At 54.0% G+C, this 26,597-nt stretch overlaps 13 protein-coding genes across 13 annotated transcripts; 7 read left to right on the top strand and 6 right to left on the bottom strand.

Moving 5' to 3' along the window:
* Positions 1–229: 229 nt before the first annotated feature.
* BDY24DRAFT_417620 (uncharacterized protein) lies at positions 230–1,974 on the bottom strand (the record flags this gene model as incomplete). The annotated part of the gene is made up of 7 exons (XM_076643746.1): positions 230–328; positions 407–557; positions 671–955; positions 1,066–1,128; positions 1,190–1,316; positions 1,621–1,780; positions 1,894–1,974. The coding sequence occupies 7 exons, from the start codon at positions 1,972–1,974 to the stop codon at positions 230–232; spliced, it is 966 nt and encodes a 321-aa protein (XP_076493931.1).
* A 38-nt stretch (positions 1,975–2,012) lies between these two features.
* Positions 2,013–2,973, top strand: BDY24DRAFT_443700 (uncharacterized protein; the record flags this gene model as incomplete). The annotated part of the gene is made up of 4 exons (XM_076644792.1): positions 2,013–2,229; positions 2,334–2,351; positions 2,456–2,841; positions 2,948–2,973. The coding sequence occupies exons 1-4, from the start codon at positions 2,063–2,065 to the stop codon at positions 2,971–2,973; spliced, it is 597 nt and encodes a 198-aa protein (XP_076493930.1). The 5' UTR covers positions 2,013–2,062.
* Positions 2,974–3,076: 103 nt separating this feature from the next.
* BDY24DRAFT_398406 (uncharacterized protein) lies at positions 3,077–3,400 on the top strand. The gene has a single exon (XM_076641684.1). It carries the CDS (start codon positions 3,157–3,159, stop codon positions 3,373–3,375), a length of 219 nt encoding a protein of 72 aa, XP_076493929.1. The 5' UTR covers positions 3,077–3,156; the 3' UTR covers positions 3,376–3,400.
* A 350-nt stretch (positions 3,401–3,750) lies between these two features.
* On the top strand, positions 3,751–5,881 carry BDY24DRAFT_443699 (uncharacterized protein; the record flags this gene model as incomplete). Its single annotated transcript, XM_076644791.1, has 4 exons — positions 3,751–4,229; positions 4,403–4,804; positions 4,936–5,187; positions 5,279–5,881. Exons 1-4 carry the CDS (start codon positions 3,795–3,797, stop codon positions 5,879–5,881), a joined length of 1,692 nt encoding a protein of 563 aa, XP_076493928.1. The 5' UTR covers positions 3,751–3,794.
* Positions 5,882–6,213: 332 nt separating this feature from the next.
* Positions 6,214–8,120, bottom strand: BDY24DRAFT_417617 (serine hydrolase domain-containing protein; the record flags this gene model as incomplete). Its single annotated transcript, XM_076643745.1, has 6 exons — positions 6,214–6,312; positions 6,403–6,925; positions 7,004–7,122; positions 7,216–7,268; positions 7,348–7,552; positions 7,896–8,120. 6 exons carry the CDS (start codon positions 8,118–8,120, stop codon positions 6,214–6,216), a joined length of 1,224 nt encoding a protein of 407 aa, XP_076493927.1.
* A 321-nt stretch (positions 8,121–8,441) lies between these two features.
* BDY24DRAFT_167467 (uncharacterized protein) lies at positions 8,442–10,123 on the bottom strand. Its single transcript, XM_076636219.1, has 2 exons — positions 10,109–10,123; positions 8,442–10,021 (listed from the first exon to the last, which is right to left on the bottom strand). Exon 2 carries the CDS (start codon positions 9,876–9,878, stop codon positions 8,763–8,765), a length of 1,116 nt encoding a protein of 371 aa, XP_076493926.1. The 5' UTR covers positions 9,879–10,021; positions 10,109–10,123; the 3' UTR covers positions 8,442–8,762.
* On the bottom strand, positions 9,948–10,256 carry BDY24DRAFT_327787 (GATA-type transcription factor; the record flags this gene model as incomplete). The annotated part of the gene is made up of 2 exons (XM_076637089.1): positions 9,948–10,021; positions 10,109–10,256. Coding segments are annotated over 2 exons (222 nt in total), but the record flags the coding sequence as incomplete, so codon positions are not given.
* Positions 10,257–11,186: 930 nt separating this feature from the next.
* Positions 11,187–12,359, top strand: BDY24DRAFT_443696 (uncharacterized protein; the record flags this gene model as incomplete). Its single annotated transcript, XM_076644790.1, has 5 exons — positions 11,187–11,482; positions 11,554–11,650; positions 11,728–11,904; positions 11,976–11,994; positions 12,092–12,359. Exons 1-5 carry the CDS (start codon positions 11,447–11,449, stop codon positions 12,357–12,359), a joined length of 597 nt encoding a protein of 198 aa, XP_076493924.1. The 5' UTR covers positions 11,187–11,446.
* Positions 12,360–12,461: 102 nt separating this feature from the next.
* On the top strand, positions 12,462–12,994 carry BDY24DRAFT_417614 (uncharacterized protein; the record flags this gene model as incomplete). Its single annotated transcript, XM_076643744.1, has 4 exons — positions 12,462–12,485; positions 12,570–12,597; positions 12,667–12,807; positions 12,897–12,994. 4 exons carry the CDS (start codon positions 12,462–12,464, stop codon positions 12,992–12,994), a joined length of 291 nt encoding a protein of 96 aa, XP_076493923.1.
* An 882-nt stretch (positions 12,995–13,876) lies between these two features.
* On the top strand, positions 13,877–17,025 carry BDY24DRAFT_398397 (ferric reductase NAD binding domain-containing protein). The gene is made up of 15 exons (XM_076641683.1): positions 13,877–13,989; positions 14,089–14,429; positions 14,511–14,541; positions 14,626–14,677; positions 14,786–14,857; positions 14,927–15,049; positions 15,122–15,234; positions 15,302–15,373; positions 15,444–15,547; positions 15,628–15,726; positions 15,807–15,911; positions 15,989–16,108; positions 16,180–16,293; positions 16,374–16,700; positions 16,795–17,025. The coding sequence occupies exons 1-15, from the start codon at positions 13,955–13,957 to the stop codon at positions 16,890–16,892; spliced, it is 1,806 nt and encodes a 601-aa protein (XP_076493922.1). The 5' UTR covers positions 13,877–13,954; the 3' UTR covers positions 16,893–17,025.
* A 35-nt stretch (positions 17,026–17,060) lies between these two features.
* BDY24DRAFT_398395 (uncharacterized protein) lies at positions 17,061–22,653 on the bottom strand. The gene is made up of 30 exons (XM_076641682.1): positions 22,330–22,653; positions 21,865–22,105; positions 21,636–21,705; positions 21,386–21,562; positions 21,183–21,309; positions 21,080–21,100; positions 20,917–21,007; positions 20,717–20,843; positions 20,572–20,638; positions 20,465–20,499; positions 20,309–20,373; positions 20,069–20,214; positions 19,960–19,990; positions 19,855–19,880; positions 19,767–19,784; positions 19,589–19,688; positions 19,342–19,512; positions 19,121–19,270; positions 19,029–19,042; positions 18,946–18,963; positions 18,830–18,864; positions 18,736–18,754; positions 18,626–18,643; positions 18,479–18,545; positions 18,299–18,389; positions 18,147–18,218; positions 18,049–18,061; positions 17,937–17,969; positions 17,811–17,845; positions 17,061–17,730 (listed from the first exon to the last, which is right to left on the bottom strand). Exons 1-30 carry the CDS (start codon positions 22,553–22,555, stop codon positions 17,248–17,250), a joined length of 2,787 nt encoding a protein of 928 aa, XP_076493921.1. The 5' UTR covers positions 22,556–22,653; the 3' UTR covers positions 17,061–17,247.
* Positions 22,654–23,033: 380 nt separating this feature from the next.
* On the top strand, positions 23,034–24,364 carry BDY24DRAFT_417611 (uncharacterized protein; the record flags this gene model as incomplete). Its single annotated transcript, XM_076643743.1, has 5 exons — positions 23,034–23,042; positions 23,119–23,319; positions 23,414–24,086; positions 24,221–24,267; positions 24,338–24,364. 5 exons carry the CDS (start codon positions 23,034–23,036, stop codon positions 24,362–24,364), a joined length of 957 nt encoding a protein of 318 aa, XP_076493920.1.
* Positions 24,365–24,618: 254 nt separating this feature from the next.
* BDY24DRAFT_417610 (uncharacterized protein) lies at positions 24,619–26,276 on the bottom strand (the record flags this gene model as incomplete). Its single annotated transcript, XM_076643742.1, has 4 exons — positions 24,619–25,090; positions 25,169–25,215; positions 25,297–25,664; positions 25,742–26,276. The coding sequence occupies 4 exons, from the start codon at positions 26,274–26,276 to the stop codon at positions 24,619–24,621; spliced, it is 1,422 nt and encodes a 473-aa protein (XP_076493919.1).
* Positions 26,277–26,597: the final 321 nt, after the last annotated feature.

Below are 26,597 nucleotides of genomic sequence, written 5' to 3'. Positions count from 1 at the left end.
AGGAAAGGGAAGAGGGGGAGACCGTTTTTCTGGTAAGCAAGAAAGCAAACGTCGAAAGACGAGCCGAGGAGGGTCTGCGAAGAGAGTGACTCGAACTTGAAGAAGGCAGGTCAATCACGGCAGCTATGTAAGAGCTGGAGCCAAGCTTCCTTTCGGTGCAAATAACCTCGAAATTCAGCATGCAGAACGGAGCAAAGTCTAGTAAAGGACGATACAGCGAGCCCCCTCCTCAAAGAGGCATCCCAACCAACAACCCAAACATCGTGGGCATCCAAGCAGTATAAAGAGCCTGCCATCCTTCCTCGTGAATGATCGTCTTCAACGCGTCCTGGCAGCGAGCGAAACAGAAACACGAGTCAGCTTGAAGGAAGTCGACGCGTCCCCGCCTTTGGTTGTTTTGACTCACCATCGCTCCATCGTAAGGCTGCTCCTCAGACCGAAGGACGAGTACATCCTCCTCCTTTCCGGCGTACTCGGAAGGGATCTGATCGACTGGGGTCTGGCCGTTGTTCTGTCGTTGAATCGAGAGACGGACGGCGAGAACGGAGAGAGGGCAGCTAGGGGAAGCGGAGGAACAAGAGAAGCGAGACCTCTGTCAGTCGCTCACATAACGAGAGTCAAAGGAAATCGACGGGTATATGAAAACACGAGATGAAATCCGAGAACTCACATGAGGAAAGTCGAGAGCAATTGGAACGCGACGAACACGGCGAGTCTCGCAGCGAGGTACGGCGTCTCCTTGGTCTCGGGAGATCCAAAGTTGACGATCTCGGGGAGAAGAAGGGTTTTTACTCCCTTCGAGACGACCGCCATCCAGGCTACTTGGACGAAGGTGACGACGAGGAGACCAGGAGCTTTGAAGAGGACCCAAGGTCGAGAGCGCTCGAAAGGAGTGAGGATGATTCGGCCGGCCTTCATAGGGTTCCAGGAGAGAAGATGAGGAGTGACGATAGATCTGAAGTAGCGAATCGTGAGGACGAGGAGAACGAGAGAGAAGGAGAGAGAGGACGTGAGTTTAGAAGATTGAGCGACGACGAGCCGCGGAGAGAACAAAGATGGACGAACCGGTTGATGAGAACGGTAAACGGAAGAGTAAAGAAAGCAGCTCCAAGTCCAGCAACGATCAAGCTGAGAAAGAAACACCTTGTCAGCGAGAGCAAAAACTTGCGGAAAGGAAGCTGGACCTCACCTCAACCCTCCTGGGGCGGTAGCAGCAGAACCGTCCGTAGGAGCGCCGGTTATAGCATTGGCTACAAAGGCAACGATGGCGATGGACACTCCGATGAGGACGTCGAGAGCGATGACGGGAGAGATACCTGTGCGAGAGGGAGGGAGAGGAAGAGGTCAGCTCAGCTCGACGAAGGAGAAAGGTTCAACCGCTGGCAACATCTGCGCCCAAAAAATTTCGCAGCTGCCGAGCGATATATATCTTCTACGTCCTAGCAGACTAAGGAGTGAGAGAGCGAAGTTGATAAAAGGCAGAGGAGAAGGTGACCAACGTCGAGACGACCTCCCCTCCACTTTGAGCTTGATCTCCCTTCCCTCCTCTCTCCTTGCAGCCTTCCACGCCCATCCATGATTCGTCTTCACTCAAGTTGGAAGCATCAAAGGTGAACTCACCCTTGTACAGTCCCTTCCAGCCCTCCAAGTTCTTGACCCTCTTGATCATCCCCCAAACGGATCGAACAACGAGAGGTCCAGTCTTTCCAGCTTCCTCGTCGAGGCGCACTCCTTTGGGTATATAGTTTGCTCGCAGACGAGTGATACTCCCAGCGATGGGCTAACAGCAAGCGAAAAGGAAGGAAATATGTCAGTATGTAGCTTGGTCGTCGAGAGAGGACAAGGAAGGAGGAAGGGAGGGCTTGTGGAACAAGAAGGAGGAGATAATCGCACCATCACGAAAGCAGCCGCGAAGAGGAACGTCAAAAGCATGACGAGGATGGCAAGCACCACCACGAGGAGGAGTTCGAGCATCTTGAGTAAGGAAGAGTGTGAGGGTTGTTGTAGTTGAGGGAGAGGAAGAGAGAGAGAAGAACGAAAGGTTCGAGCTGAACAGGTCGAGATGCCGAGAATAGACGGCATCGCGTTTTTTTCGTCCTTGTTGTCTCTTGAGAGGCGATCCGTAGAGCGAACTCCAACAAGCTATGGGAGCTATCTAACGGAGCTCATCGCGAGGGAAGAAGGGGGTGCAGACTCTGCAGAGGTCGCAACGCGTCGGGTTGAGAAAAGGTGAATCACCGTTCGCTCACCGCGACAATCTTGATCTCTGGTCTTCTCGCATTTTCTACGCAACAAACAAGAAGGTCTGATTCTTAACTTTTCATTTTTCCAAGACCAAGCTCGCTCGCGCAGTCAGTCCAAAACATGGCCAAGGCGACTCTTTTTGAGCGAAACGACACTGATCTCCCTCCAACCTCAACATGACCCAATCCGACCCCTCAATACAATCTCCCAGATCTTCAGACCTCGCCCAAATACCCAAGCTCTTCGTCCTTTACATAGCCGTCCTCGCGACTCCCTTCTTCTTCATCCTCGTCTGGGCCGACGGCGGTCCTCCCTTCTCTCTCTTCACGAACCTCCTCATCTACCTCCTCAGCATCCCCACAGTCGGCTTCCTAGACTATCTCGCCATCACCCACTTCTGGAGACCACAAGCTCAGCAACAAGAAGGTTCTCTGGTCATGGCGACGTGGACGATTCAAGGATTGCTTTCGATGCTGGCGGGGACGAGGTTGGTCGCCAGCAGGTTGCAAGAGGTGGAAGCGTCCTCGAAGATCAGGATACCGGTAATCGTCTTTTTGTGTCTGATTGCGATACTAGTGAAGCTCGCGGGGATCGTCGGTGAGTTCCGAAGAGATCTAACGGGCGACGCGTCGAACGGAACGGAAAAGTTGACGGTGCAAACGGCTCTTTTTCTTTCTCTCCTTCCTCATTCCCACACCTAAAGTGATCTCTCTTAACTGGAAACGATGATAGAATACTTTAGTGAGGCTGTCTTGCCGAAAGAAAGCTTTCGAGCATCTCTAGAAGATCAGCAGGGAACTAGATCGTGAGCACCTTCTCCTCCTTTTCACGGCCTGAGGTCTCTGAAAAACTGACTTTGGCTTTCCCTTCCTGCTATACCGATACCAATGTAAAAGTTCATTACACAATCCGATGGCTTTTGGTCTCGAATCCATCTCGGAAACTGAAAGAGTGAGAGAGACGCGTCTTCGCCCCAAAGCCGTTCTCCTCCTTCTGTTCTTCTTCTTTCTACTGGATCCACCGTTGCTCCTCTGCTTGCGTATCCCTCTTTCAGTTATGCAAACGTTCGATGGACGAAAGTTCTGCGAAGGGCCTCCTGTTCGCTCGAATGGAATGCGTCGAGCGGGTTGATCCCTTTTCCGACGAACGAGCTTCGTCGCCCGCAGTCTTGCTCTGCAGATTCGGGAACGCGTCCCTGGAGCCTGTAATCTATACTGAATCGTACTTTATGAAACTCATCGCGGACTCTTCGACCTTGAAGTCCCGTCGCCCTGGACGAGGAGGGAGGGAGATCGAGCTCACCTTTCCGCCTTCCTTCCCTCCAACCCCCCAGCAGCTTCTTTTCTTTGAACCTGGCCTTCTTGTCGCTCGAAGAATCAACGAGGATATTTATGTAAACGAGGTCTTATCGCTCTCTGTGGTCGCCAAGCGGAGAAGCATCGGACCGGAGGAGAGGTGACAACCCTCTCCAAACCTTCCTCCTCTCGCTCTCCTCACCTCCTTTGTCTTCTTTCCTCCCATCCATCAGCATCCTTCTATTTCCCTTTTGCATGGTCAACGATCAAGCTCCTCCCTATCACCCTCCACCTTACGGTACCGACTCTCACGATCCAGCAGCTCCCTCTCCTTCCTACGAGCTCGACGACCTCGGCGCTCCTCCTTCAAGCACCACACGACCTCCTCTCCCTCTCCCTTCCTCCTCCTCCCCTTCGCTCCAGTCCGCTCTTGCTCTCGACGACGCTACCATCGAAGGATGTGCTCCCAAGAAGCCTCCTAGGAAATCCTTCATCCCTCCCTGGTTGTTTCACTCTCGGAAAGGAAAGGGAATCATCGGAGTCCTCCTCCTCCTTCTGGCGGGTCTCGTTGGAGCGATGATCTGGTACGGAGTGCATCAATCAGAGGAGAAGAAGGAAGAGGAAGCGCAGAGGATCGATCGCAGAGTCAACGCGTATTTGGGCGTAGCTAGATCTACAGTTCTTCCCGGGGTACGTCCTTTCTTTCCTCGTCCGAGGAGGTTGAGCTCGGAGAGAGGAGGAACGAGCGAGCTCGCTCTTTTTTTCCCTTTCCTTCTCCTCGTGTTTCACGTTTCTCCTCTTCTTGTTCGCTTCCCTTTCCCTGACTGTGATATCCTTCGTCTGTTTGTTTCGATCTTGACCAGGTCTTGTCTGCGACGGGGTCGCCGGACTACGACCTCCTCACTCCCTTCAACTTCACCGCTCCCCTCTCCTCCCAGCTCCTCTACAACGACGCCGGAACGGATACCAACTTCACCATCTTCACTTCCTCTCTTCAACAACCTCTTCACCTCGTTCCATCAGCCTACTACTACTTCAAGATCTTGGGGAGCCGCTCGTCTAAGCTCACCTTCGTCCCAACAGTCGAGGACGAAGAAGAGGACATGATCGTCGAGGTCTCGGCGATTTGGAGGGGTGCGGAGGGTTGGAACGAGTCGGAGAGTGCTGCTTGGGGACTGAGAGAGCTGGAAACTGTGTCGGGAGGGTTGCATGGGTCGAATTGGACTGGTGCAAGCTCTGGAGGAGTGACAGGTTTCCGACTGGTTGTGAGTTCGCGTACTTCCTCAAACTTTGGGCTTCACCTCCCCTTCTCACGAGAACCTTTGACGCTCAGCTATGTAAACTTGAAGAATGACCTTTTCTTCTGTTCCTACGTCTTCTTATCCCTTCCCAACAGACGTCGAGCTCGAACGTCAGCGACGGATCGTACCAACCTTCCGACCTGGCGACCCCTTTCAACTTCCTTCCCCAATGGAACAACACCCTCGTCTTCAACGTCACTATCCAAGTCCCTCGCTCCCTGTACGGGTACAACCTCGACGTTTTCGGAGAGAGCGCCATGGCCGTCAGCTTCGAAGATCTCTCCCAAAGCAACGCTACCTTCTCCAGCATCGACGTTCGTGTCCCAAAAGGATCCATCTCCTCCTCCGTTAGTATCCTCCTTCACGCATGATATTCTCCTCGTAAGAATTGCTGACTTTCGCTCCGCCTCTTCATCTCTTACTCATCTCTCTTCTCAGGGAGCTCCCAATGCCACCAACTCCCTCTCCCTCTTCTCCCTCCTCCCCATCGTCGGCCAATACACAGTCACTCGCTCGCTCCTCTTCATCTCCAACTCAACCATCAACACCGTACTCTACGTTAACCCTTTCACCCCCGAGTATACCAACAACGGCTACTACCCAGCAACCCACAACCTGACCTTCCTCCAGCTCAACCCTCTCTCCCGCTCCCTCCTCCAAACCAACATCACCTCCTTCCCCGCCCACGCCAACCTCACTCTTACAGCTCTCAACCTCAACGGAACCGTCGGCGTCAGCATCCCCCTCGACGTCTACGAGGGATCAGTCAAAGTGGGAACCAACAACGGTCTCGCTTCAGGCAGCGTCGCCAGCTGGGCTAACAGCACCGAGTATCCTCGTTCGCCCAACCTCCAGAGCCTCGAGGGAGACGATGGAGGGGATGGGTGGGACACGGGACTGTCTTGGGCTGAAGGGGAGATGGTCTGGAGAGGAGAGGGAGGAACGAACGTTGGGAAGGGGAAGGGAGAGGTGGTGTTGATGACGGACGAGGGAACGGTTTGGTTCGGAGCAGGGTGGGCGATCTGGCCGTATAGGGCTTGATATATAGTTGACTGGTCTAGACTCCGGTTCTTGGTCCTGGGCTCTAGGCCTTTTTGATTGATGATGTTGACGAAACAGCCAGACGCCTCGTCGAGTCGGAAGGATCAGGGAGAAAAGGACTCTGTAGCGTTGAGGTTTTCGTTCGCTTCGTTTTCGAACGAGATTACGTTGACGCGAGATGTCATCCAGACCGGGAAGAAGAAGGTCGAGTGAGACGAGCTCGAACTGACTTTCAACTCTCGACGCGTCGAAGTCTCGACCAAACAAGTTCGGACGCAGCAACGCGGGTATGGATCGGAGCAGGTAACGCAAAGACAAGGCTGAGACGAAAATCACGCCTCCAACCCAGCGTAAACCTCCTCCTCGAACTTCGACCAAAGCAGAGGAACGTTCGCGTCGTCGGGAGGGAGAAGTTGAGTGCCTCCGATGAGCTGCGAAAGAGGACGAAGAGCGAGTCAGCACAAGGGAGAATTCTACGTTCTACCTCTCTTAGGCTAGTCTCATAAAGAACGTTTACTCACCGCAACTCCCGTCGTAGGATCGATAAAGAAGTGGGTATGAGCCAACCCTCCCCAACCCCCCGACCCAGCTTTCCTCCTCCCCTCCCAATCCACCTCGTTCACAAACAAAGCCGTACTCCAATCCACTCCCGGCACCGGAACCTTTACTCTCCTCACCACCTCCAACCTCTCCTTCGATTCCTTCCCCAGCGTCCCAACGAACAACGAGTTCCAACTCTCCTCGTTGAGGATCCTCTCGACTTTGGGTGCCACTCTCGAATTCGGAGCGAGCGAGAGGAGATGTTGAACGAGGTTGGCGTAGTCCGCTAGAGTTGAGTATAAGCCCCAAGCTCCGAATTGGATGGTAGGGGTATCGGGGAGGGTGTCGAAGAAGGCGTAAGGGTTCGTTTTGGGGATGGTGGAGAGGATGGATTTGGTGGCAGGGTCGCGGTAGGCGAGTGGGAGGGTGGCTCGGGATTTGAGTAGGGGAGTTAGGTTGAAGGACGTAGAGGACATGGAGAGGGGTTGGAGGATGTTGGTTTGGCTGAAGAGGCGAATGAGAGAGAGATAAGTTAGGAAGGATTCGACGCGTCGAGACGGAGCGGAGGGAGTTGCTGCTCACAAGTACTCCTCGAGCGAGAGACCACTGACGATCTCGACGATTCGACCGAGGTAGTCTGTAGCTGGAGAATAGCACCAGCTGGTTCCAGGTTCAAAGATGAGAGGTTGACCGAAGTGTCGCTGGAACGAACGAGGCAAGGAGAGAACAAAGAGCGGCGACGGGCGGTCAGCGGACGATCTTCCTCCCTTCTTCTCGAGTTAGGATCGACTCACCTCCTCAGAAGTAACCTTCGACCAATCTCTCTCGACTTGATACCGTCTGAGATCTAAGGTCGACAACCCAAAGCAGACGGAGGGAGTCAGCACTTGACGAAGATCGTTCTCGTCCCTCCGATCTCGACTCACCAGGAGAGTAGGTATCCAGGGCGAGTCCCGACGAGTGGTTCAGAAGATGAAGGACGGTTATTTTGTTCTTCGCGGGAACGAGAATCGGCTCTCCCTCTGATGAGTAGCCTGTCAAGATGTTAGGAGAGACGAGACCTGGAAGGATGGCTCCTCCCTCCGTTTCGAGCGTGAGTTTCCCCTTTTCGATGAGTTGGAGGATGGCTATCTGAGAGAGGATAAAAGGATGAGATATTAGTATGTAGATTTAGATGAGAAAGTCGAAGCGAGAAAGGGTGAAGTGAGGAAGAGAGTAGTTGAAGGAGAGGAGGAGGAAGGGAGGAGTCAAGCTCAACATCTCGAGTCCTCCTTCGCATGCCATCGAGCGTTCCAAGAGCATATTCTCCATTCAGCCGCCTGAGAGCGAGTCCCTGTCCCTTCCTACTATCCTTTTCGGCACCAAATCCTTCCTTAGTCTCCTCCCCAATCCCATCCTCCCTCAGCCCATCTCGACCCACGTTCACCCTCTTCCTTCCCCGTCCTCCCTCCGTCGCTCTCTCCCTAGGACTCACCGAAGTAATCAACTTGGTCATACTGAAGATCCTTATCACCGTATCCTTCCCGAACGGATTTCCATCTTTATCGAGCCCTGCCGCCTTCGAGTAGAGCTCTGAATCGGCGGTGAAGGCGGAGAGGAGGAAAGGTGGGACGAGCTTCGATTCGACGGAGGACCGAAGGAGGGAGGAGATTCGATCCTTCGCTGAAGAGGAGAGGGAGGTCGGCGGTGGCGAGGGCATGGTTTGAGAGAGGGAAGAGAAGAAGAAGGGAGGGTGACGGGATGGGTTAAGGACGAGGGTTGATGGAGGTCGGAGGGAGAAAGCGACTAGATAGCCGAGAGCGACGTCCTCCCTTGTTTTTGAGTCCGTCGAGGTCTTTGCATATTTTTTGGGTCATCAGCTATCTACCCCATTCCTCGGTGGCTCCTTCTGTTCATACCTCGAAATCCTCGCTTTCGCCTTGCTTCATCCTGGCTTGTTTCAAGAGAGAACGAAGCTGTTTGGTTGACGCGCTCGTCTTTCCCTGACTTCAAGCTCGCAAGAAGAGTGAAAGAAGAAGGCTGACAGAAAGAAAGTGATGCGGCGAGGAGCGTAAAATCGACTAAATGTAGAGAAGGGGAGTAAAACGATGGTGCGAGGGTTGGGAACAACAAGAGGCAAGGGAGGGAGGTGAGGAGGGAGGGATGCGAGAGAAACGAAGCAGCTAGAGACCAAGCAAATCGACGGAAGCAAATCAAACGATACAGAGATGGAGATAGGGAGAAAATGCAGAGATGAGTAGGCGAGAAAAGAGCGAAATAGACGAAGGAAAGCAAAAGAAGAGAGAGATCACGACGCGTCTCGTACCGACCCTCTCGCTCCGTCTCTCTCTCCATAAACCCTTCACTGTCCCTGCCCTCTATTATCCAGCCCCCAGATGCTCTCCCTCGTCCTCTCCGTCGAAGAGGAAGCCGTCCTGTTCAAAGGCACCGCCGTCCTAGCCTGATCCACCGCCATCGCTTCGCCTGCTGCTGCTCGAGCTGCTCGACCTCTCATCATCTCCTCGTCAACCTGCTGCAACCCGAGAGACGTCTTCTCGAGCATAGCTTCCAGCCACTGCCTCCCAGAGAGAAGTTCCCGTCGGTACTCCTCCAGATCGACTTGGGAGAGAGGTGGCCTCAACGAAGGGAAGAGGGAGGTCGAGAGGGAGGGGAGTCGAGACGAGCTGGTGGAAGGGTCGTTAGGACGAGGTGAGGAGTGAATGGAAGGACCGGAGGTGTGTTGGTAGGACGACGTGGGAGGGTGAGGAGAGGTTCGGCGTTCGGAGTTGGGAGCCTGTTGATTGGGCGAGGAAGTCGAATTGGAGGTGGTCGTGGTCGAGTTCCAGATTGAGTTGGGGAAGGGCGAAGCCATCATGGGAGGGAGCTGAAGGGAGTCGTCTCCGTTGGAACGATGGGAGGAGGAGTGAGCGAGGAGTTGAGGGGAGTGGGTTGGGTTCCAGGACGAAGAGTGAGCGATTGGGTTCGAGGAGGAGGTCGGGCTGGCTAGTTGAACCGACATGGGAGGAAGAGAGGTTTGGGAGGATAGATGCTGGTGAGAGGATGCGCCTGCTGCTGCTGGGTGCTCTCGAACTCCTCCCATGCTGGAGACGGAGGTCGTCTCCTCCCCGCTGTCGTCGATCTGATCGTGATCCTCGTCCGACGCGACCGACTTCCGTTTGCTGGCTCGGTTGGGACTGGCTTCGAGACGAGCGAAGGAGGAGGGAGAATGGTTGTTGAAGGTTTGATTAAAAGGAAGGGATCCTGAGGGAGTTCCGTTCGAGACTTGACGCGACGACGACGTTTGAGCTTGTTGCTGAGCGAGGAGAGCGAGGCCGCTCTGGGTGACCTCGGATCGAGAGACCGATACGAGAGCTTCTGCCGCACTCTGCTGAGAGAGATCATCGTCCTTGGGGATCTGATGCATCAACCAAACGAGCAAGATGGTTGGCCGAAGCTTCGAAGACGCCGCGAGACACATCCCTCACCGAGTTGAGGCCCAGGCTCGAGTTCTGAGAAAACTCACAGGAGGTTTTTTCGGTTTTGGATCACGGTTCCTCCTCTTGATGGTGTTCTTCTTCATCCTCACCGGACGAGGCGTTCCGTGCAGCTTGAAGTACAGTCCTGTGAGAAGGAGGAGGAAGAGACGCGAACGTTGGTCAGCTTGATTCGATTGCCAGGACTCGAACTGATGGGGAGAGGGAAGCTCACCACAAGCGTTGCAAGTCGTATTCCCATCAGCATCCCTCCTCCATAGAGGGGTGGTGCTCGTCTGGCAGTTGAAGCAGACTATCCCTCCTGCGAAGTCGATTCCAGAGCCGATCGAGGCCCCGTTGTTATTCAGACTAGGACAGCCAGCACAGCCAGATTTTCCTCCTGTCCCATTACACTGACCATCTCCTGGACAAGAGCCGACTGGGGCTGGTTGGTTGGAAAGGTTGGAGGAGCAGTAGGAGAGGGTGGAAGAAGCCATGGACGAGTTCAAGGAAGGTGGAGGACGCTGCTGGACGGGGTGAGGAAGGATTCGACGAGGTGCTGGTGGATAGTCTGAAGGATCCCATATGTGCGATTGGGAGAGCTGAGAGGGAGCGAAGGATGCGTTGGTGATGGAGGAAGGAGGAGGAGGAAGAGAGACAGGAGAGGGACGACCGAGAGGGAGCGAAGGAGAGGGAGGAGGAGAGTCGAGCTGAGAGGTCGTCGAACTGCCGGTTGCTTCCATTGCAGAGACGGTGGTAAATCCTTTGAAAGGTGGAAGAAGAAGGTAGGAGGTCGAAGCCTAGGTCGAGGGGCTTGTTGAGAGGCCAAAGGCGTGAGGGAGAGAGGGGGAGGTGAAGAAGGGACGAAGGGAGAGGAAGGAGAGGAGGGATGTGGTCAGAGGAGAAAAGAGCGGCTGAGATTAGATCAGAGAGTCCGGCGCGCGTTATCGAGAGGGAAAATTCATCGAGCAGACACAAAGAGCTCTTCGTCTCGTGCGGATCACTTTGAAGCTTTCAGGCCGAGGTGAATTTTCATCCAAAGAGAAAGAAAAGTTGATCTCCTTCGCGACAACTCGTCCAACTCGTCGATCCTCATTGGCTAGCTGCACGGTGACCCAATTCAGCATGGAATTGAGTCCTCTCGTTTCCTAATATCCTCTGCCGTCTAAAACCTTCACAACCTCGAAGTCCACCAATCTTATCAAGTTTGCTAGGAATGCTGTTCTTTCTTTCAGCCCTCGCCCTTTGTTGACCTTCTTACTTCGTCCTTCGACCGACGTCGAGCTCGCTCCTCCTCCTCCTCCCTCCTCCTTCGTGAGCAGCTATCTCGTCCCCCTTCTCTCTTTTCGTCGACAAAGCATCTACGTGTAACTTTCATCCCTCTCTTCCCAGCTGGCCTGAGAAGTTGCTTCAGACAGGCGTACGCGGCTCGCACTTGTAGCTCGTACGACGACTCAATGCCGACCTCTTTTGACTCCCCTCTTCAAAAAGCGAGCTGACCTTCTCTTTGCAGCTTTCACCTCAACCACCTCAATCTCCCCTCCCCACTCACCCTTCAACTAGCTGCAAGAACATGAAGGTCCTCGTCCTCGGCTCTACTGGTTACCTCGCGAGTCTCTGTTCTTTCTCTCCCTCCGTCCCTCCTCCTCGAGCTGACCTCATCCTCCTTTCCATCTTCAGGGCAACCCCATCGCTGAAGCTCTCGTCAGATCTGGCCATCTCGTCTACGCTCAAACGCGATCCTCGAAGAACGTTGCCAGACTCACTGCTCAAGAACGTGAGCCGTTCTCGATTTGGACGCGTCGCTCGTTCCTCTTCTTCCCTTCTATCTGACCCTCTTTCCCTTTCTTTCAGTCGTCCCCTTCGCCTCCGATCCCAACACAGATGACAAGTATCTTGAGCTCATCACTTCGCTCAAGGTTGACGTCGTTATTGAGTCTTTGGACTACTCTGGCCACCTCCTCGTCGACGTGTTCAACAAGATCACGAAGGCAGCGAGAGAGTGCAGATCTTCGGCTTACAAGCTTACCTGTAAGTGTAGTTCCTAGTACCGCTCATTTTCGAAACGATTGCTTACCGAGGGCCTCGTTCTCTCTCGTCAGACATCTCCGTCTCTGGAAAGTGCGTCCTTCCTCTTTCCCTTTCTCTCGTTCTTTCTCCTTCCTCCCTCCCCTCTTCCTCCACATGCTGACCTTCTTCTTCTTCTCCTCTATCGCAGTTGGGCTCACGGAACTCAACCTCCTGCTTCCCTCATCGAAGGACTTGACGACGAACGAGGTCAACCTGCCCATCCCGCGCAAATGATGATCCCTCGCGTTGCGGCCGAAACCAACATCCTCAGCTCCTCCGACGTCGACGGAATCATCATCAGACCTTCGGTCTTCTATGGTCGAGCTGGAGGAGTTTGGGAAGACCTCTTCGAGAGAGCTACGAAGGCCGGAGAGAAGGGAGAGAAGTTTGAGTGGTACATTACCGAGGGAGGATGATACACGCTTGCTCATGTTGATGTGAGTTCTCTCCATCTCAAATCTACTGAGGCATGAAAGTTGAATCGATCTCTTCTTCTCGTTTTGCAGGATATTTCTCAGATGGTGTTGAAAGTCGCTGAACATGTGAGCACGACGCGTCTTCCTTTCCTTTCTCTCTTGCGCCTTTTAACCTTTCTCGTACTCACCTATTCCCCTCTTACTTTTCAGTCTCCCATCTGCAAGCATCTTGTTCTCGGTGAGCCTTTGAACTCCATTCCCGCGTGTTCCAATGCTCTTCCTGACCTCTCTCTCCTTCTTTCCTCAGATTGCGCCAACCCCATCACCGAACCTCAAGCCTTCCTCCTCGACAAGCTCGCCGCTCTCACGGGAGCCAAAGGATGGGTCAACGTCGAGCCCAAGAACGACTTCGAGAGAGCGATGATTTCCTCCAACACCCTCCGACCCGGTGAGTTCTCAAGATTGCGACGCGTCGCGTTCTCTTCAGTCGACGAAGCTGAAGCTCACATTCTCTCAGTCTTCTCCTCCCGATTGTAGGACTCGCTCGAGCTCTTGTTGGATGGGAAGCGAGAAAGGCTTCGTTCACGGATGGTCTCGATGTCTACTATGCTTCGTGGAAGGCGGGGAGGAAGTAGGGAACGGAGGGAGGAGAGGTCGAGGAGGAGGTTTGCGAAGGAGAAGACGATTCTTTAACGACGATCTGCCTACAAAGATGAGACGAGAAAGCATTTTCGGCAGCGAGAGAGCTACGATCAGGCTCGGAAAAAGAACAAGAACGAGGAGGTTCGATTTCGAGCTCAGCTTGCTTCCCTCCACCCAGCACCCTCTTGCTCTCGTCGTCGCTTTTGGACCAGCTTTGACTCAACGAGCAGCTCATCTCGGGACAGCCAAGACACCCATGTACAGCAACCGGCAACCCACCCCAGGTTCCAAGAGAAGACGTGGGAGGAGTTGGTCAGGAAAATCTCGAGCTCACCTTTGCTCCCTTCCATCCTCCCCTCCCTCCCTTCCGACGCTCCGCTACTCTCAAGCGACCCTCGAGCTGCTCCAAATCCTCTTCCGTTCGTAGCACAAGCTCTATCTGTCTCTTGACGCACTTGTTGCAGTAGAAGGAGGAGGAACGAACGGACAAACTGGTCGGCAAAAAGGAAGAAGGAGGGGAAGGGAACGCAGAGAGGTCCCCGCCTCTGATCTTTCTGCACCCGTCGACCTCTTCCCAACTCTCTTTCGGCCTTGTCGGTCGTCAAACCTTGCCTGGAAGTCGACTCTTCGTCCCTATCTTCGAGTCATGTTGCTTTTTTTTTTGCTCTCTGGCTACAGCTCTCTCAGCGAGAGAAAGAACGACCTCGTTCAGCCCTCTCCCTCGTCGTCCCCCTCCTTCTCCAGTCCTGTCTCGAGGATCTGACAGACGATCGAATCTAAAATCGGCAGCGTCTCATGCACTTTTTTTGGAGCTAGCAAATCCGGGGAAGGCAGGATCTGATAAAATCGCATCTGACTGGCTCTTTGCCCTCATCGTCGACCTCCCCTTCCCCCTCCCTCCCCTCTCCTTCCCATCCTTTCGCCAGCCTTCTAGCTCCTTCAACTTCTTCGAGATGGTCAAGACGCTTCCCTCCAAACCTCAGCGAAAGTAAGTCGACGCGTCCGTGCTCTTCTTCTCTCTTCATCTTCGTCTCCGTCCTCTTCCCTCCTCTGATTGGCTTGCTCGCTTTTTTCTTCCCTCCTTCAGAGCCTGGCAGCATGATTTCCCTGTATACCTGTGGTGGGCCATTGCCTCTCTCATCGCTTTCCTCACCTTCATCAACATCGCTCGAACTCTTGTCCAACGACACCGTCGTCGCTCAGCCATCTCGAGGTTCAACGAGGCGTCCGAGGAGAAGAACGATTTTGCTTCCTCCCCTCCACCTACCTCCTCCCTCGCCCAGTTCCCCATCAAGGTCGCTGCCGTTGCCAACAAGACCTTCTTCTGGAGGGATGTCGCCTTCAAGTTCTTCTTCAGGATACCTCTCGGAGAGTTGGTGTTTACTTGGACGTACACCTTCGTGCTCCTCCTCTTTGCTCTACTCTACGGTCAGTCTCGTCGATCGTCCACTCATCCCTCCTCGAGCTGACATACTTTCGTCTCTTTCCCCTTTCTTCCTTTCTTTTCAGTTCCCCTCGATGTTCCTGGATCGACGCAAAGGTGAGCGACATCTTCTCATCGCAAAACTGCGACCTCGTCTTCAACTCAAATCTTTCGCTGACCTCTCCGCTTCCCTTTTCGCAGAGACCTTGCTCTGCTATACAGCAACCGATGTGGCCTATTGGTCTTCAGTCAGGTGAGTACAGTGCTATCATAACGTGAAAGATTGCTCGGGGAAGAGACAGTCGGGGTCGAACTTTCGTCGTCTCGCATGGGCTGACTTTGACAAACTCTCATCAATCAGCTTCCCTTGATCGTTGGTCTCGCTTCGAAGAACAACACCATCTCTGTGCTCACTGGGATCTCCTACGAGAAGGTGAGTTCCTATCTTCTGTCTCTATTAAACGACGAGCTGACCTTTCGCGTTTTCGTTCGTCGTTCGCAGCTCAACTTCTTCCACCGCTCGGCGTCTCGAGCCTCCCTTATCATCTGCTGGCTTCACGTCTTTGGAAGGTCGGTTGCCATCCCGCTCGGAAAGGACAACCAGATCGGAGAGACGCACATGATCGTGAGTTGAAGCGACGATACGAGGGAGGAAGAGAGCGACACGGCTGATCTCCGTTCTTCTCTTCACCTTCAGCTGGGAGTCGTCGCCTTCGTCAGTTTCAACCTCATCGTCATCCTCGGATACAAGGGCTTCCTTCGAGCCTTCGCCTACGAGGCCTTCTTGATCTCACACATCGTTCTCGCTCTGTGAGTTGATCTCATCGTCATGCGTTGCCCTCCGGTGCTCAACTCGACTGACGCCCTTTCCCATCAGTCTGTTCCTGATCGGAGCCTCTCTACACTGGGCTGAATTTGCTGACTACGTGTACCCTGCAATGGGACTTTGGTGAGTGAATACGAAACGCAAGAAACGTCGACGAACGAGTTGACCTTTTCTCTCTCTCTGTTTCGGTCAGGTTTTTGGATCGGTTCGTTCGACTGGTTCGAGTCATCTTCTTTAACCGGTTCTGGAACATCGTTTCCAAAGGCTCGAGCGGGTCTCGAAGGGCTGTTGTTGAATGTAAGTCCCGCATCCAGGTCTCTTCAGACGAGAGCTCGTCGACTGACGGCGCGTCTCGTTTCTGCCCTTCTTTCCTTTAGCCGTTCACGGGGGAGCCCTCAAGCTTACTCTCCAGCGACCTATGAATTGGAACGCCGGTCAACATGCTTACCTCGTCTGCCCTACTGTTTCGGCCTTGCGTTCGTGCTTCTTTCTCTCTCTGCGCTTCGAACTTCACGAAACTGACGGAACGACGCCTCCCCTTCTTTCTTTCTCTTAGCTTTCGAAGCCCACCCTTTTACCATCGCCTCCATCCCATCGTCCGACAAGAAGGCCTCTACCTCCGAACTCGTCTTTATCGTTCGAGTCCACGACGGTTTCACTCGTGAGGTCAACTATCTCCGTCGCGTCTCGTTTCGACCGTCAACTCCCTCCTGACCCTCTCTCCCTCCTTCTTTACAGACCGACTCTCCGAACTCGCCAAGTCCCACGGAGGTCGATTCGAGATCCCTTGCTACATCGATGGACCCTACGGAACCGTCGCCGCTTTGGACTCGTTCCATTCTTCGGTTCTCGTCGCAGGTGAGTCGAAGACGTCCTTGCTCTCTTCTCAGATCGCTGACTCCCTCCTTCCCTCTTCGCAATTCCTCCAGGTGGATCCGGAGTCACCTTCACCCTTCCTCTCGCTCAGCAACTCGTTCGACAAGCTCAACTCGGAGTCAGCGCCGTTCGAATTCTGACCTTCGTCTGGATTATTCAGAGCGTCGGTCAGTCTCTTTCCTCCTCGCTAAAACCCCGTTTTCTACCCCACAACTACCTAACGCTCCCTCTTGCTTCCCTCTTCCAGACCACCTCGCCTGGATCTCCGGAGAACTCGAAACACTTCGCTCCTCTTGCCCCCCCTCCCTTGTCCTCGACCTCAAGATCTTCGTCACTCGATCCCCCGACGTTTCAGCCGAGCAGCAACTCTCCGACGACGTTTCCATTCACGAGGAGGAGGAAGTTTCGAGCGAAGAGAACTCCCCGAATGGATCGATCGACGAGAAGAACGAGAAGAGGAAGCTGTCGGCTTCGTCCTCCCTCGTGAGCGATGTGATCAAGGGAAGACCGGATCTGGAGGAGGTGTTGAACGCTGTGCTGGTGGATGCGAAGGGGGGCCCTGTTTCGGTTAATGGTGAGTCTCGTTCTCCCTTCCCGTCGTGCGGTACAATTAATGAAGAGAAGAGCTGAGCATCTCGACGCGTTCTCTCTTTCTTCTTCCGTCGCAGTGTGTGGACCCACCTCCCTCTCCGTCGCCACCAAACGAGCTCTTCGAGCTGGAACGGGGAACAACGTGACTCTTTCGGTTGAGAACTTTGGGTGGTAGTCACTTTCATTAGAGCTTCGGTCGATTTAGAGACGCGTCGGGCTTTTCGCTTTCTCGTTTCTCTTTTTCTTTCCTTTCCTTTCTCACTTAGATATCAAACTAGACAGTACTCTTATTCAGAAGTTTGCAGCTGTTCGAGGGAGTAGAGATTTGGTAGAAAAAAAAACGCTCGTCGTTGGAGGAACGAAGGGGTCGATCGAAGACGAGGCGACGAAAGTCGAAACAGCGAGACGCGCCCCCCCTGCACTCTCTCTCCCTCTCCCTCTCTTCTTCCTCTCCCTTTCAACCAAAACACAAAGAACCGTCGTTCGTACTTCGTTAATCGTGTACATCAGTCATCCTAACCAGATCCAACTCAAACCCTCTCCTTCGCCGCCTCCTGCTCCGCCCTCCCCCTCTCGTACCCCTTCTTCTCAGCCATCGCCAACTGCCTCAGAAGCTTCACCTCCCCCTCCGAAAGCTCCTTCTTCCTCTCCATCTTCACTTTTCCATCTTTGGGAGTCTTCTCCCCCTCCGACTCCTCCTCGCTACCCTCCTCGTCCGTGAGCGTCAACCCAGGTGTCCTCCCACTCTCTCCCTCCTCCTCCTCGTCTCCTTCAGCCTTCTTGACCTTCCCCTCCAAGATCAACTTCGCCTTCTCCTCCAACGCCTTCTTCCTCTCCTCCGTGTGTTTATCCACCTCAGCGAAGGTAGCGAGGAGAGCGCGTCGTTCGGACGAGGTGGACTGGTCGAAGGCGAGTTGACCGTCCTCGAGGCGAGTGGAGAGAGAGAGGGAGACTTCTTTGCGAGCCCAGAGGGATTGGATGGATTTGAAGGCACCGTCGGCAGGGTGGGCGACCTGGGAGTTGGGAGAAGGAGAGGAAAGAGTGTCAGCGAGACGCGTCGAGGGAGAGCGAGAGAGAGGAGACGGGAACGAACGAGTCCGATAGCTCCTGCTGCGGGACGCATGTTGACTGATAGAACACAAAATAAAGAGAAGGAGAGGGGGATTAGTTTCAAGAGATGGACGGACAGAACGGAAGGACGAAAGAGGGAGAGACGAACCGTTGATGAACGAACGACCTGCTCCTTTGATAGCTGCGAGAGGGCGGGAAGGACGGAAAGGGAAGGTCAGGACGCCGAGGCAAACGATAGACGAGGGAAGAGTATTTCGTACCTCCAAGAAGACCCTGCGAGAATCGATCAATGAAGGACGAGGTCAGTCAGTTCGACGCGTCGAAGAATCGAGCGAAGAGTCGTTTTCGTTCAACTCACATCCTTTTGCCCACCCTCAATAGGCTCCCTCAGCAACCCAGTGATTCCGTCGTAGTATCCGTAGAAGAACCCCTGGGAGATGGATCGTCGCACAGAACGATCAGCTCGTCTCTTCCTCAGAGACGGAAAAACGCGTCGAGATCTCAACTCACCTTCGCACCCTCCTTCACCCCCGAAGAGAAGTCCGTGACCTTTCCAGCCTTTCGGACTTGAGATCCGTATGCTTTGGGTAGGTTGGCGAATCTGAGGAAGGAAGTGCGACGGAGAGAAAGCGAAGTGAGCGGGAGGGGGAGAGTGGGAAGGAGGAAGAGAAGAAGAGAGGGAGACCTCACCCTTCGTGGATGGATCCGATGATGTTGAGGACTCCTTTGGGGATGGCGGTGGCGGTGTTGATGATTCCTGAGAGGGGAGAGGACGAAGAGAGTTTTCAGTCGAGAGAGAGAGAAGAGTTTGAGAAGAGAGACTCGAGACGTATGTACCTTTGGGAGGGTTGATGACTGCGTGAAACGAGACGTGGTTCAAGAGACAAGTTGGTAAGATGTTGAATGAAGAAGATGGGGGAGGAAGGAGGAAGGGGAGAGGAACGAACAGATTGTGCCGATTCCGACCTGACGAGAGGAGAGAAGGAGAAAGCGACGAGTCAGCGTACGTTAGTCGCAGAAATTGACATGCTGAGACCTTACGTAGTAGTTGGTAACCGTCGAGAGAATGGCGCTCGCTGTGAGTGTGGAAGGGTTTGGGGAGTCAGCGGAACGCGGAAGGGAAGAAAGAAAGGAGAGGGGGAGGAGAAGGAACGAACCTCCTCCGGTGATAGGATCTGAGCGAGGAAGAAAAAGGTGAGGTCAGATGAGATCTATGATCGATAAAAGAAGACTGTCTTACCGGTAGCTTGCTTCCTACGACGAGACGGAAGGGGTGAAGAAACGAGTCAGTGCGTGCAAGATCTCGAACTCAACGACGGGTCTCGAACTCACCTCGAGTCGTACTCCTTCGGTCGATGAGGCTCTAAACTCTTCAGGTTGAGCTTCTTAGAATCCGCAAGCGTTTGTGCGGCGAATCCAGAAAGGCGAAGACAGAGATCGTCGCTCCACCAGACAGCGACTCGGTTCGGATCGAGCTCGCATCTTGCGAAAGAAACGAAAGTCAGCCTCGAGTTCGAAAGGGCAGAGAAATGGCAGAGTATACGTGAGCTCACCTCATGTTCTTCAACGGCAAATGTCGATGGAAAGAGTCTACACCCGCTTCAACTCCATCTTCGGCTCGAATCTGCTCTCCCATCTTACGGGCGGCCTTCTGAGCGGACTCGGTCATGACAAAGTTGATGGCTTCGGCAAGGTTGGAAGAGTTGAGAGTCTTGGAGTGGATGCTGAAGGATAGACGAGGAGAGGTCGAGGTGGTCAGCTTCGAAAAGAAGGGAGAAGACGAGACGAGACAAGACTCACGGAGCAGGTCCTCCTCCGGCTTTGGCAACCATGTCTCCCCAAAACTGCTGATCGCCGAAGAAAGGTACCACGATGGTAGGTCGACCATTGAGGAGACCGACTGATGGAAAGGCGATAAGGGGTGAAGGTCAGCTCGTGGAAGTCGAACGCGTCTCGAACCGAAATCGACGCGACTCACTAGCGGTCGTTCCAGCTCCTGCAGAAGCAAACAAGGGAGGAATCAATCGACAACGAGGCGGAAAATAAGAAGATGGTGAAAGATTTACCTCCGTGATGGCAGACGGCCGAAACCCTTCAGTTTGAAACGAGAACGAAAGGTCAGTTCTTTTCGGTCCCTCTCTCTTCTCTGCGAAAGAGTGATCAAAGCTCACTTCGTGAACAACCAGTCATGAGGTACGTTCCCTAATCACGATGAATCGGAACAGTCCGCAGGTCAGTGGTGTCGAACGAAACATCGAGCCAGAGACGCGTCGTGCTCACCGAGAATGAAGACGTTGTCCGGAATCGAAGCACCACCCAACCCTCCCCATCCAGCACTGACGAGAGCTCGAACACCTGAAGCCTTTACGGCGTCGAAGATCGTCTGGCTCATCCCCTTCGGGTCCTTGACGGGGACGGAGCCGAATCTGCGAGGGGAGGAAGGAGGGGGGAGCGAGGAAGAGGAGAGTTCAGAAGGCGGAACGGAAGTAGGAAGAGATCTAGTAGGAAATGAGGACTCGCCCGATATAAATGGGAGGAGGACCAGCTTCTAGGAAAGCAGCGAGATCAGCTGGAGGTTCGTAGCCCTGAAAAGGAAGAGGGAGGGGAGCGTCAGTCAATTTCGACGAGGCGGTGTGAGCTTCTCGTCGAGAATCTGGAAGAGCAACTCAAGCGTACAGTGGCAAGGTCCAAGAAGTAAAACCCAGAGATATCTGTAGAGGAAGAAGGAATGAAACTGATGAGTCTCGGACACGCCGAGTCCTCGTTCATCGAAGCAAACTCACCGGTGTTGTTCTTCCAATCGTCAGGCTTTGGAATCAAGCTTCCCGACCAGCAGTATGTCCAAGGAATCTGTCGAGTCGATCGACGAAGGAGAGGAAGGCATCAACGAGACTCACCTCGACGGGGATGGAGGAACTTCGAACTCACCTTCAATCGATCCAAAACCGAAGGACCAGATCGCAACGACAGAGGAGCGAGTCCGAGAGTAGTCGCTCGGAACGAGTTGGTGATCCCCGAAAGTCCCTGCCAAGTCATCTGATCGGCGAGAGCGAATCTAGAGACAGAGGAAGAGAAGACGACGCGTCAGTTCGAGATCACGTCGAATAGAGACGAGGAGGAGATCTCACGATAGATAGTTCGTCAGTCCCTTGGGAGCATTCGAAGAGTTGATCTGAACGAGAGGGTGATTGAACTCGGTTGTGGGTGACCAAGGCATCGCTGCGAAGAAGCCAGGGGAGGAGGAGGTCAGCAAGACGAGAGGTGAGGTCGAATCGAGGAGAGGGGACGAACTGAACGAGAGTTGAAGCGGGACTGAAGATAACGACGAGATGGAATCAGTACGAGAGTAAAGCCTAGACTGAATTCGAAGCAGAGGAGAGAGAAGCCGACTTACGACCGAGAGCCTCAGCGAGATGGATGTGAGCGAAGGAAGGTGGGTTGGCGATGAGCGCGTCGGCAGCGAACGATCGACCTGTCTCTGGATCGGGTGAGAAGGAAGCTTTGTAGCAGCCGTTCATGATCTTGAAGGTGTAAAGACACGGCGGAAAAGACGAGGTCAGGTTCGAGAAAGGAGAGGAAAAGAAGGACGCGACGCACCTCGGAGATCATCTTCTTCTTCTTAGGGATATCTCCATTCGTGAGCGACTCGATTCCAGGCATGAGTCCAGGGTTGTCTACCATGAATTTCATGAGGTCTTTTGGATCTCCTCCGATATCGAAGAACTCGACCTTGCCCTTCGAGCAATCTTTGACGAAGGATGCGAACTCTTTGTGCTGAGGGATGCGAAGAAGGGAACGAGAGTCAGCTTCTAAACGAGATTGGCCGAGGAAGAAGATAAAGACGTACTGTTCCCAGTCGAACTCGATGTCCGTGAGCTACAAGGCGAAGAGCTAGGGCGATGTACGGTTGCACGTCACTGAATCGATCGGAGAGGAGAGGGCGAAGCGAAGGTCAGCGTTCTCTCCCTCGTTGCTCATCCTTACACCTTCGAAGCTCGGAATATCTTCTCTGTGAGTCCCAGGGACCCCTCAATCCCGAAACGAAGGACAAGACGACGAAAGGAGACCGTGCTCACCCTCTCGAGCCAACAATCATCAACAACACGTTCAGCTTCGGTACTCCTCCCCACTTGTCCCCACCCTTCTTCTCTCCTCGCTCCTTCTCGACAGCAGGCTCGTAGACCTCCTGAGCGTAGTCCGCTGGTAGATCTGGGAGGTGCTTCTTGAGGTTGAGGTCGATAACGATTCGACCGTCAGGGGAGAGTTTGGCGAGGGAAGCGAGGCCCGAGCCAGAGAGTTTGTAGGTCGACCAGTCGGCTGACACAGGAAAAACCATTCTGCGAGTGAGCGAGTGCATTCATTAAAGATACGAAAGCACTTCAGAGAAGTTTGGAGCTGAGAAGACGTCTACAGATCGTCTTAGAGCTCTGATCTTCTAAACCCCATCTCGACGAGCTCGAGCTCAACGTCCGGGCCCTCCCTTCTCTCACCTCCGTCCCATACCCTCCACGAAGATCGCGATCAGAAACGACAACACTCACTGTTGGCAGGATCACTCGAAAGAGTTCCAATCTCAATCTCGTCTGCGATTTCCTCCTCCTCCTTCGTAGGGCCGTCCTCGTTGACCTCCTCTGCCCTCCTCCTTCCCTCCTCTTTCGACGCTCGCGCTGGGAGTTTAGGAGGAGAAGAACGAGCAGGTTTCGGTGGCGACCGAGATGCTACCGAATCGAGATCCTTCTTGCGTTGACTAGGGAGTCCAAAGGGCATGCTGTGTAGAGAAGGAAGGAGGTAGAGAAGGAAAGGAAGGAGAGGAGGAGGGAGTTGAGAGGAAACCTCGTCATTGATGAACAAGAAGAAGAAGGAGTATTTCGTCGTCAGGCTCAGAGTTTGAAAACTTTCAAACCTTCCGTTCCTTTTCGATGCGCTTCTGTACTCATGTGAAGAAGAAAAAATTCAACTTCCCTCGGGGTGAGGGAGCAACGACGAGCCTGGAAAGTCGAAGTCGGTCGAGCTCACCTTTCTCCTCTCCAACTTCCACCATCAAATCGGCCCCTTCTCGCCTTCGGATCCGTACTACGAGACCTCCAGGATCTCAAGTCTGGCCTCAGTGAGTCTTCTTCAAGTATTGCGCGAACTCGAATGAACGTTGCAGGAGAAGGAAAGATGAAAGGTCGAAGCTCAGACCTCCTCCCTCCCTCCCTCCCTCCCTTCTCTTCTCTACAGCTCCCCCCTCCTTCTTCTCGCCATGTCGCAGGTCAGTCTCTGTTTCTCACTCGCATCTTTCGACACGAAAGCTGACTTGTTTGCTCTGGGCTCTTCTTCTTCCTGAGCCCATCGTACCCTTCCGAAAACGCTTCCCACCGGAGGTCCTCCTCGTCGTTATCGAGAGCTCGGATCCTTCAACTCTCGCAGCGTTGGGAGCGGTCTCGATGGACTTCCTGGAGTCCTCTTCCCGTTTACTCTATCGAGACGTTGTAGTTACCTCGGCGGCAAAGCTGGAGATGCTGTTTTGCGAGAGGAAGGAAGAAACGGTGAGCTCGACGTCTGCTTCCCCTCCCGCTTCTCTCCTGTCCTCTTCTTGCTCAACCTTTCTTACACATAACTGACGCTCCCTACTCCTTCTAGACGGCTTCTCCGTCACGAATCAACCACCTCCTCGATATCTCGACCCTTCGAACCCTTCACATCGCGTTCAACCACTCCCCTTGGCCGACCCCTTCCCTTCGCCTCGCTCGCAGGAGGATCCCAACACCGCTCCTCACCATCCCCTTGGACACTCTCATACTCACTACCCCAAGCTCCTACACTCTCCGAAACATCCTCGAACTCTATCATCTCGTACTCCTCCCTCTTCTCGACCCCCTTCGCCTCGAATACAACGACTATCAAGGAGACGGAACGGATTTCGTCTTTCGGCTGTACGCTACTCCCCTTCACCATTTCACTCGCCTGGAGGAAGTCGTATTCAGAGGAGTCATCCCCTTTCACTATCAAAACAACCCCGACGCTCGTCTCATCGCTGCCCTCCCACTTCCCACCCTCGACCGTCGTCGAACCCTTCGGATCATCGTCGCGTCGCTCCTCTCCAGAAATTTCCGAACGCCAACCTCGGTTGTTCGAAGAATTCCAACGAACTGGCCGTACGGAACCTTCTCAACAGATCCTATGCAGGACGGGTCGATCATCTTCGTTGTTCGGACGAAGGAGGAGAAGGAGGAGGTCGAGGCAGCGCTTGTGAAGGAGATGGAGGAGGAGTGGAGGTCTAGGTTTGCGGTTGAGATTGAAGGAGAGACTTGGGGTGAGCGAGTTTTGGCATGTATTTTCGTCTCTCTTGCGAGAGTTCTGGGCTGATGCCTCGTCCTTCCTCCCTCCCTCCCTCCCTCCCTCCCTTCAGTTGACGCGTCGTGACTTTCGACACCTTCCCCTCTGCAGGCCTCCCATCCTCTCACCAACAGCTCTCAGCTCTTCCCTCCTCTCCTGTACTTTATCTATCGACTACTATCACCACAGCTGTCGCCTTCCATCCCAACCTCGCTCGTCGTCGTTCAGAAGATCGGATCACCTCTCGTCGGATAGTCTCGGTTCAACCGTTTGCTCGCGTTTCGCACTACGATAACGATGCTATTTCGATTATCACTTTGTTGGTGCTTTTTACACGAGTCCGAAAGGAGGAGCAAGCGCAAGTGGGTTCTTGTGAGTCCGTCGAGACGCGTCCTGGCGTCGACGAGCGAACGCAAGCGTCCTCTTCCTTTACATCCTCTTCTTCTCGGAACTTCTACGTAACTCTCTGGAGGTTACCCGTTTCACCCATGCTCTCGAACCAACATCAATCACTCCTTCTGTTCCGCCCCGACCCACCGAACTATCCTCCCGACCCTTTCCTTCCCCTTCTCCCCACCCTTCAAACTCAACCTCCTGATCTCCTCCCTCGACTTCTTCCCGTCCAATCCCATCCACTCGTTACCCTTCATTTCTACAAGTCTATACCATGTTTCATCCCTGAAATACTGAAGGTCCTCGTCGACCGAAAGCCTGGCCCCCTGCTCCAGTTCCTTCCTCCTCGAAAGATCCTCCCTAGGATCCCGTTCGACTCGTTCCTCGTCCTTCTTCTCCTCTTCCAACGCAGCGGCTCGGTACAGCCACTTGGTTTGCCACTGAACTCCGCGTTTCTTGTGTAGAGGATCGAAGTTGAAGTGGGAGGGTTGGTAGAAGCCCTTTCCGAGGAAGTCGTGGGACCGGCCGCGTGAGTAAGGAGGTGAGTATGTGTCGAGGGTGGTGCCGTAGGGAGATTCGGGGTAGGTTCTGGAGAAGAGGAAAAAAAAGAAGGGAAAGCGTCAGAGCTGGGAGAGAGAAGGGGGAGCGGAGCGAAGGGGAACGTACGCGTCGTCGCCGGAAGAGTGAGGGATGTAGAGTTCGCAGTGTCGAGCCTGTTGTTGTTGGAGGTAAAGAGGACAAAGGGAGAAGTCAGCAAGGCGTTGAGTTGATCGAGAGAGAGAACGAGAGCCTACCTTGTCGTTCGTCGCCTCCACGAGGATGGTCTGCTCCTTTTGATCGAACTTGAACGCGATCAGGTGAAACGGCAGATACAAGGGTGTCACATCCAACCGATCCCAGGCCAAATCCTTCTCCGTATCCTCTATGATGAATTCGTCTCCAACTTTCCCCTCGTACCCTGAAGGACGGTAGGAGAGAAGGATCCGCTTCGCGTTGCTGATGAGGTCGGGGAGGACGAGGGGAGAGCTGTCGAAGGGGAGGAAAGTGACCTTTTCGCCAAACTGGTTGAGGTGACGAGCTGAACTGAAGATGGGGAGAGCTTCTGGGAGTTCGCGAAGGGTCGGTTGGAGCGAGAGGGAAGAGAGGGGGTAGGAGGAGGTGCCTGCCAGAGGAGGAGAAGGAGAGAAACTCAGCTTTCGTCCGGAGAGCGAGTTTGCTGGTAAAGTACGGAGAACTCACCTGGGAAGAACGCGAGCTCTGTCTCGAATCCAAGCTTGAAAGTCCTCTTCCTACGGATCTTGAACCTTTCTTCCTCCTCCTCCTGCCGTCTCCGCCTCTCCTCCTTCTCTGCCTTTCCTCCGATGGCTGATCCTTCAAAGAGCCCGCGAGCGCTGAGAATCTCTTCTCCGGTGACGGTGACGGTGGTAGTAGCTTTAGCCTTGACGGACCATACTGGGAGGTAGACCATCTTCTGGTTGACGACGGAGAAGCGGTTTGGGAAGAAGGATGGGAGGAGCCTATGAGCCCACCAGGCCCTTTTCGGTGAGCCCTTGTAGAAAGCGAGGGGGACGTAGCCATCGGATCGCTTGAGAGCAGTTTCCGGTGAGATGGAGAATGGAACGACGTGGATTTGGGAGGGGAGAGGGAGGAACGAAGAGAGAGGAGGAGGGGAGGAGGAGGACCGAGGTCGTCGAGCTTTGGAGGAGCAGTTGGCGACCGCTGAGGAGATCGGTCGAGACAGCTTCGAGACTGAGCCGGTGCTGGTCCGAAGCATCGTCTTGAACTTTAGGCCTGAGGAGGGGAAGGGTTAAAGTGGGAGCTCGTCGTCGTTGGAAGGAGAACAGTGGTGAGCTCCAGCTCCAGCCTCCAGACTCTCCCTTCTTTCGCTCCTTCTTCTTCCTCCCCAACGCCCATTCCACCCGAGACAAGAGAAAACACATAATCACGCCTTCGACCACCTTTATCCCTCTCCGAATCCTCCAGTCCGAGCCTTGGGCATCCCAGGCGTTCGAGGCAAAGGAAAACGAGCTCAATCGAGGGCTTCCGTCTCTCCTTCCTCGAGCTCACCCCAGCTCCTACAAGAGCCTCGTCGTTT

The sequence above is a fragment of the Mrakia frigida genome, assembly GCF_051309035.1.
Source record: "Mrakia frigida strain ATCC 22029 unplaced genomic scaffold BDY24scaffold_30, whole genome shotgun sequence".
Taxonomy (NCBI): Eukaryota; Fungi; Basidiomycota; class Tremellomycetes; order Cystofilobasidiales; family Mrakiaceae; genus Mrakia; species Mrakia frigida.
This window is presented reverse-complemented; position numbering and strand designations above follow the sequence as displayed.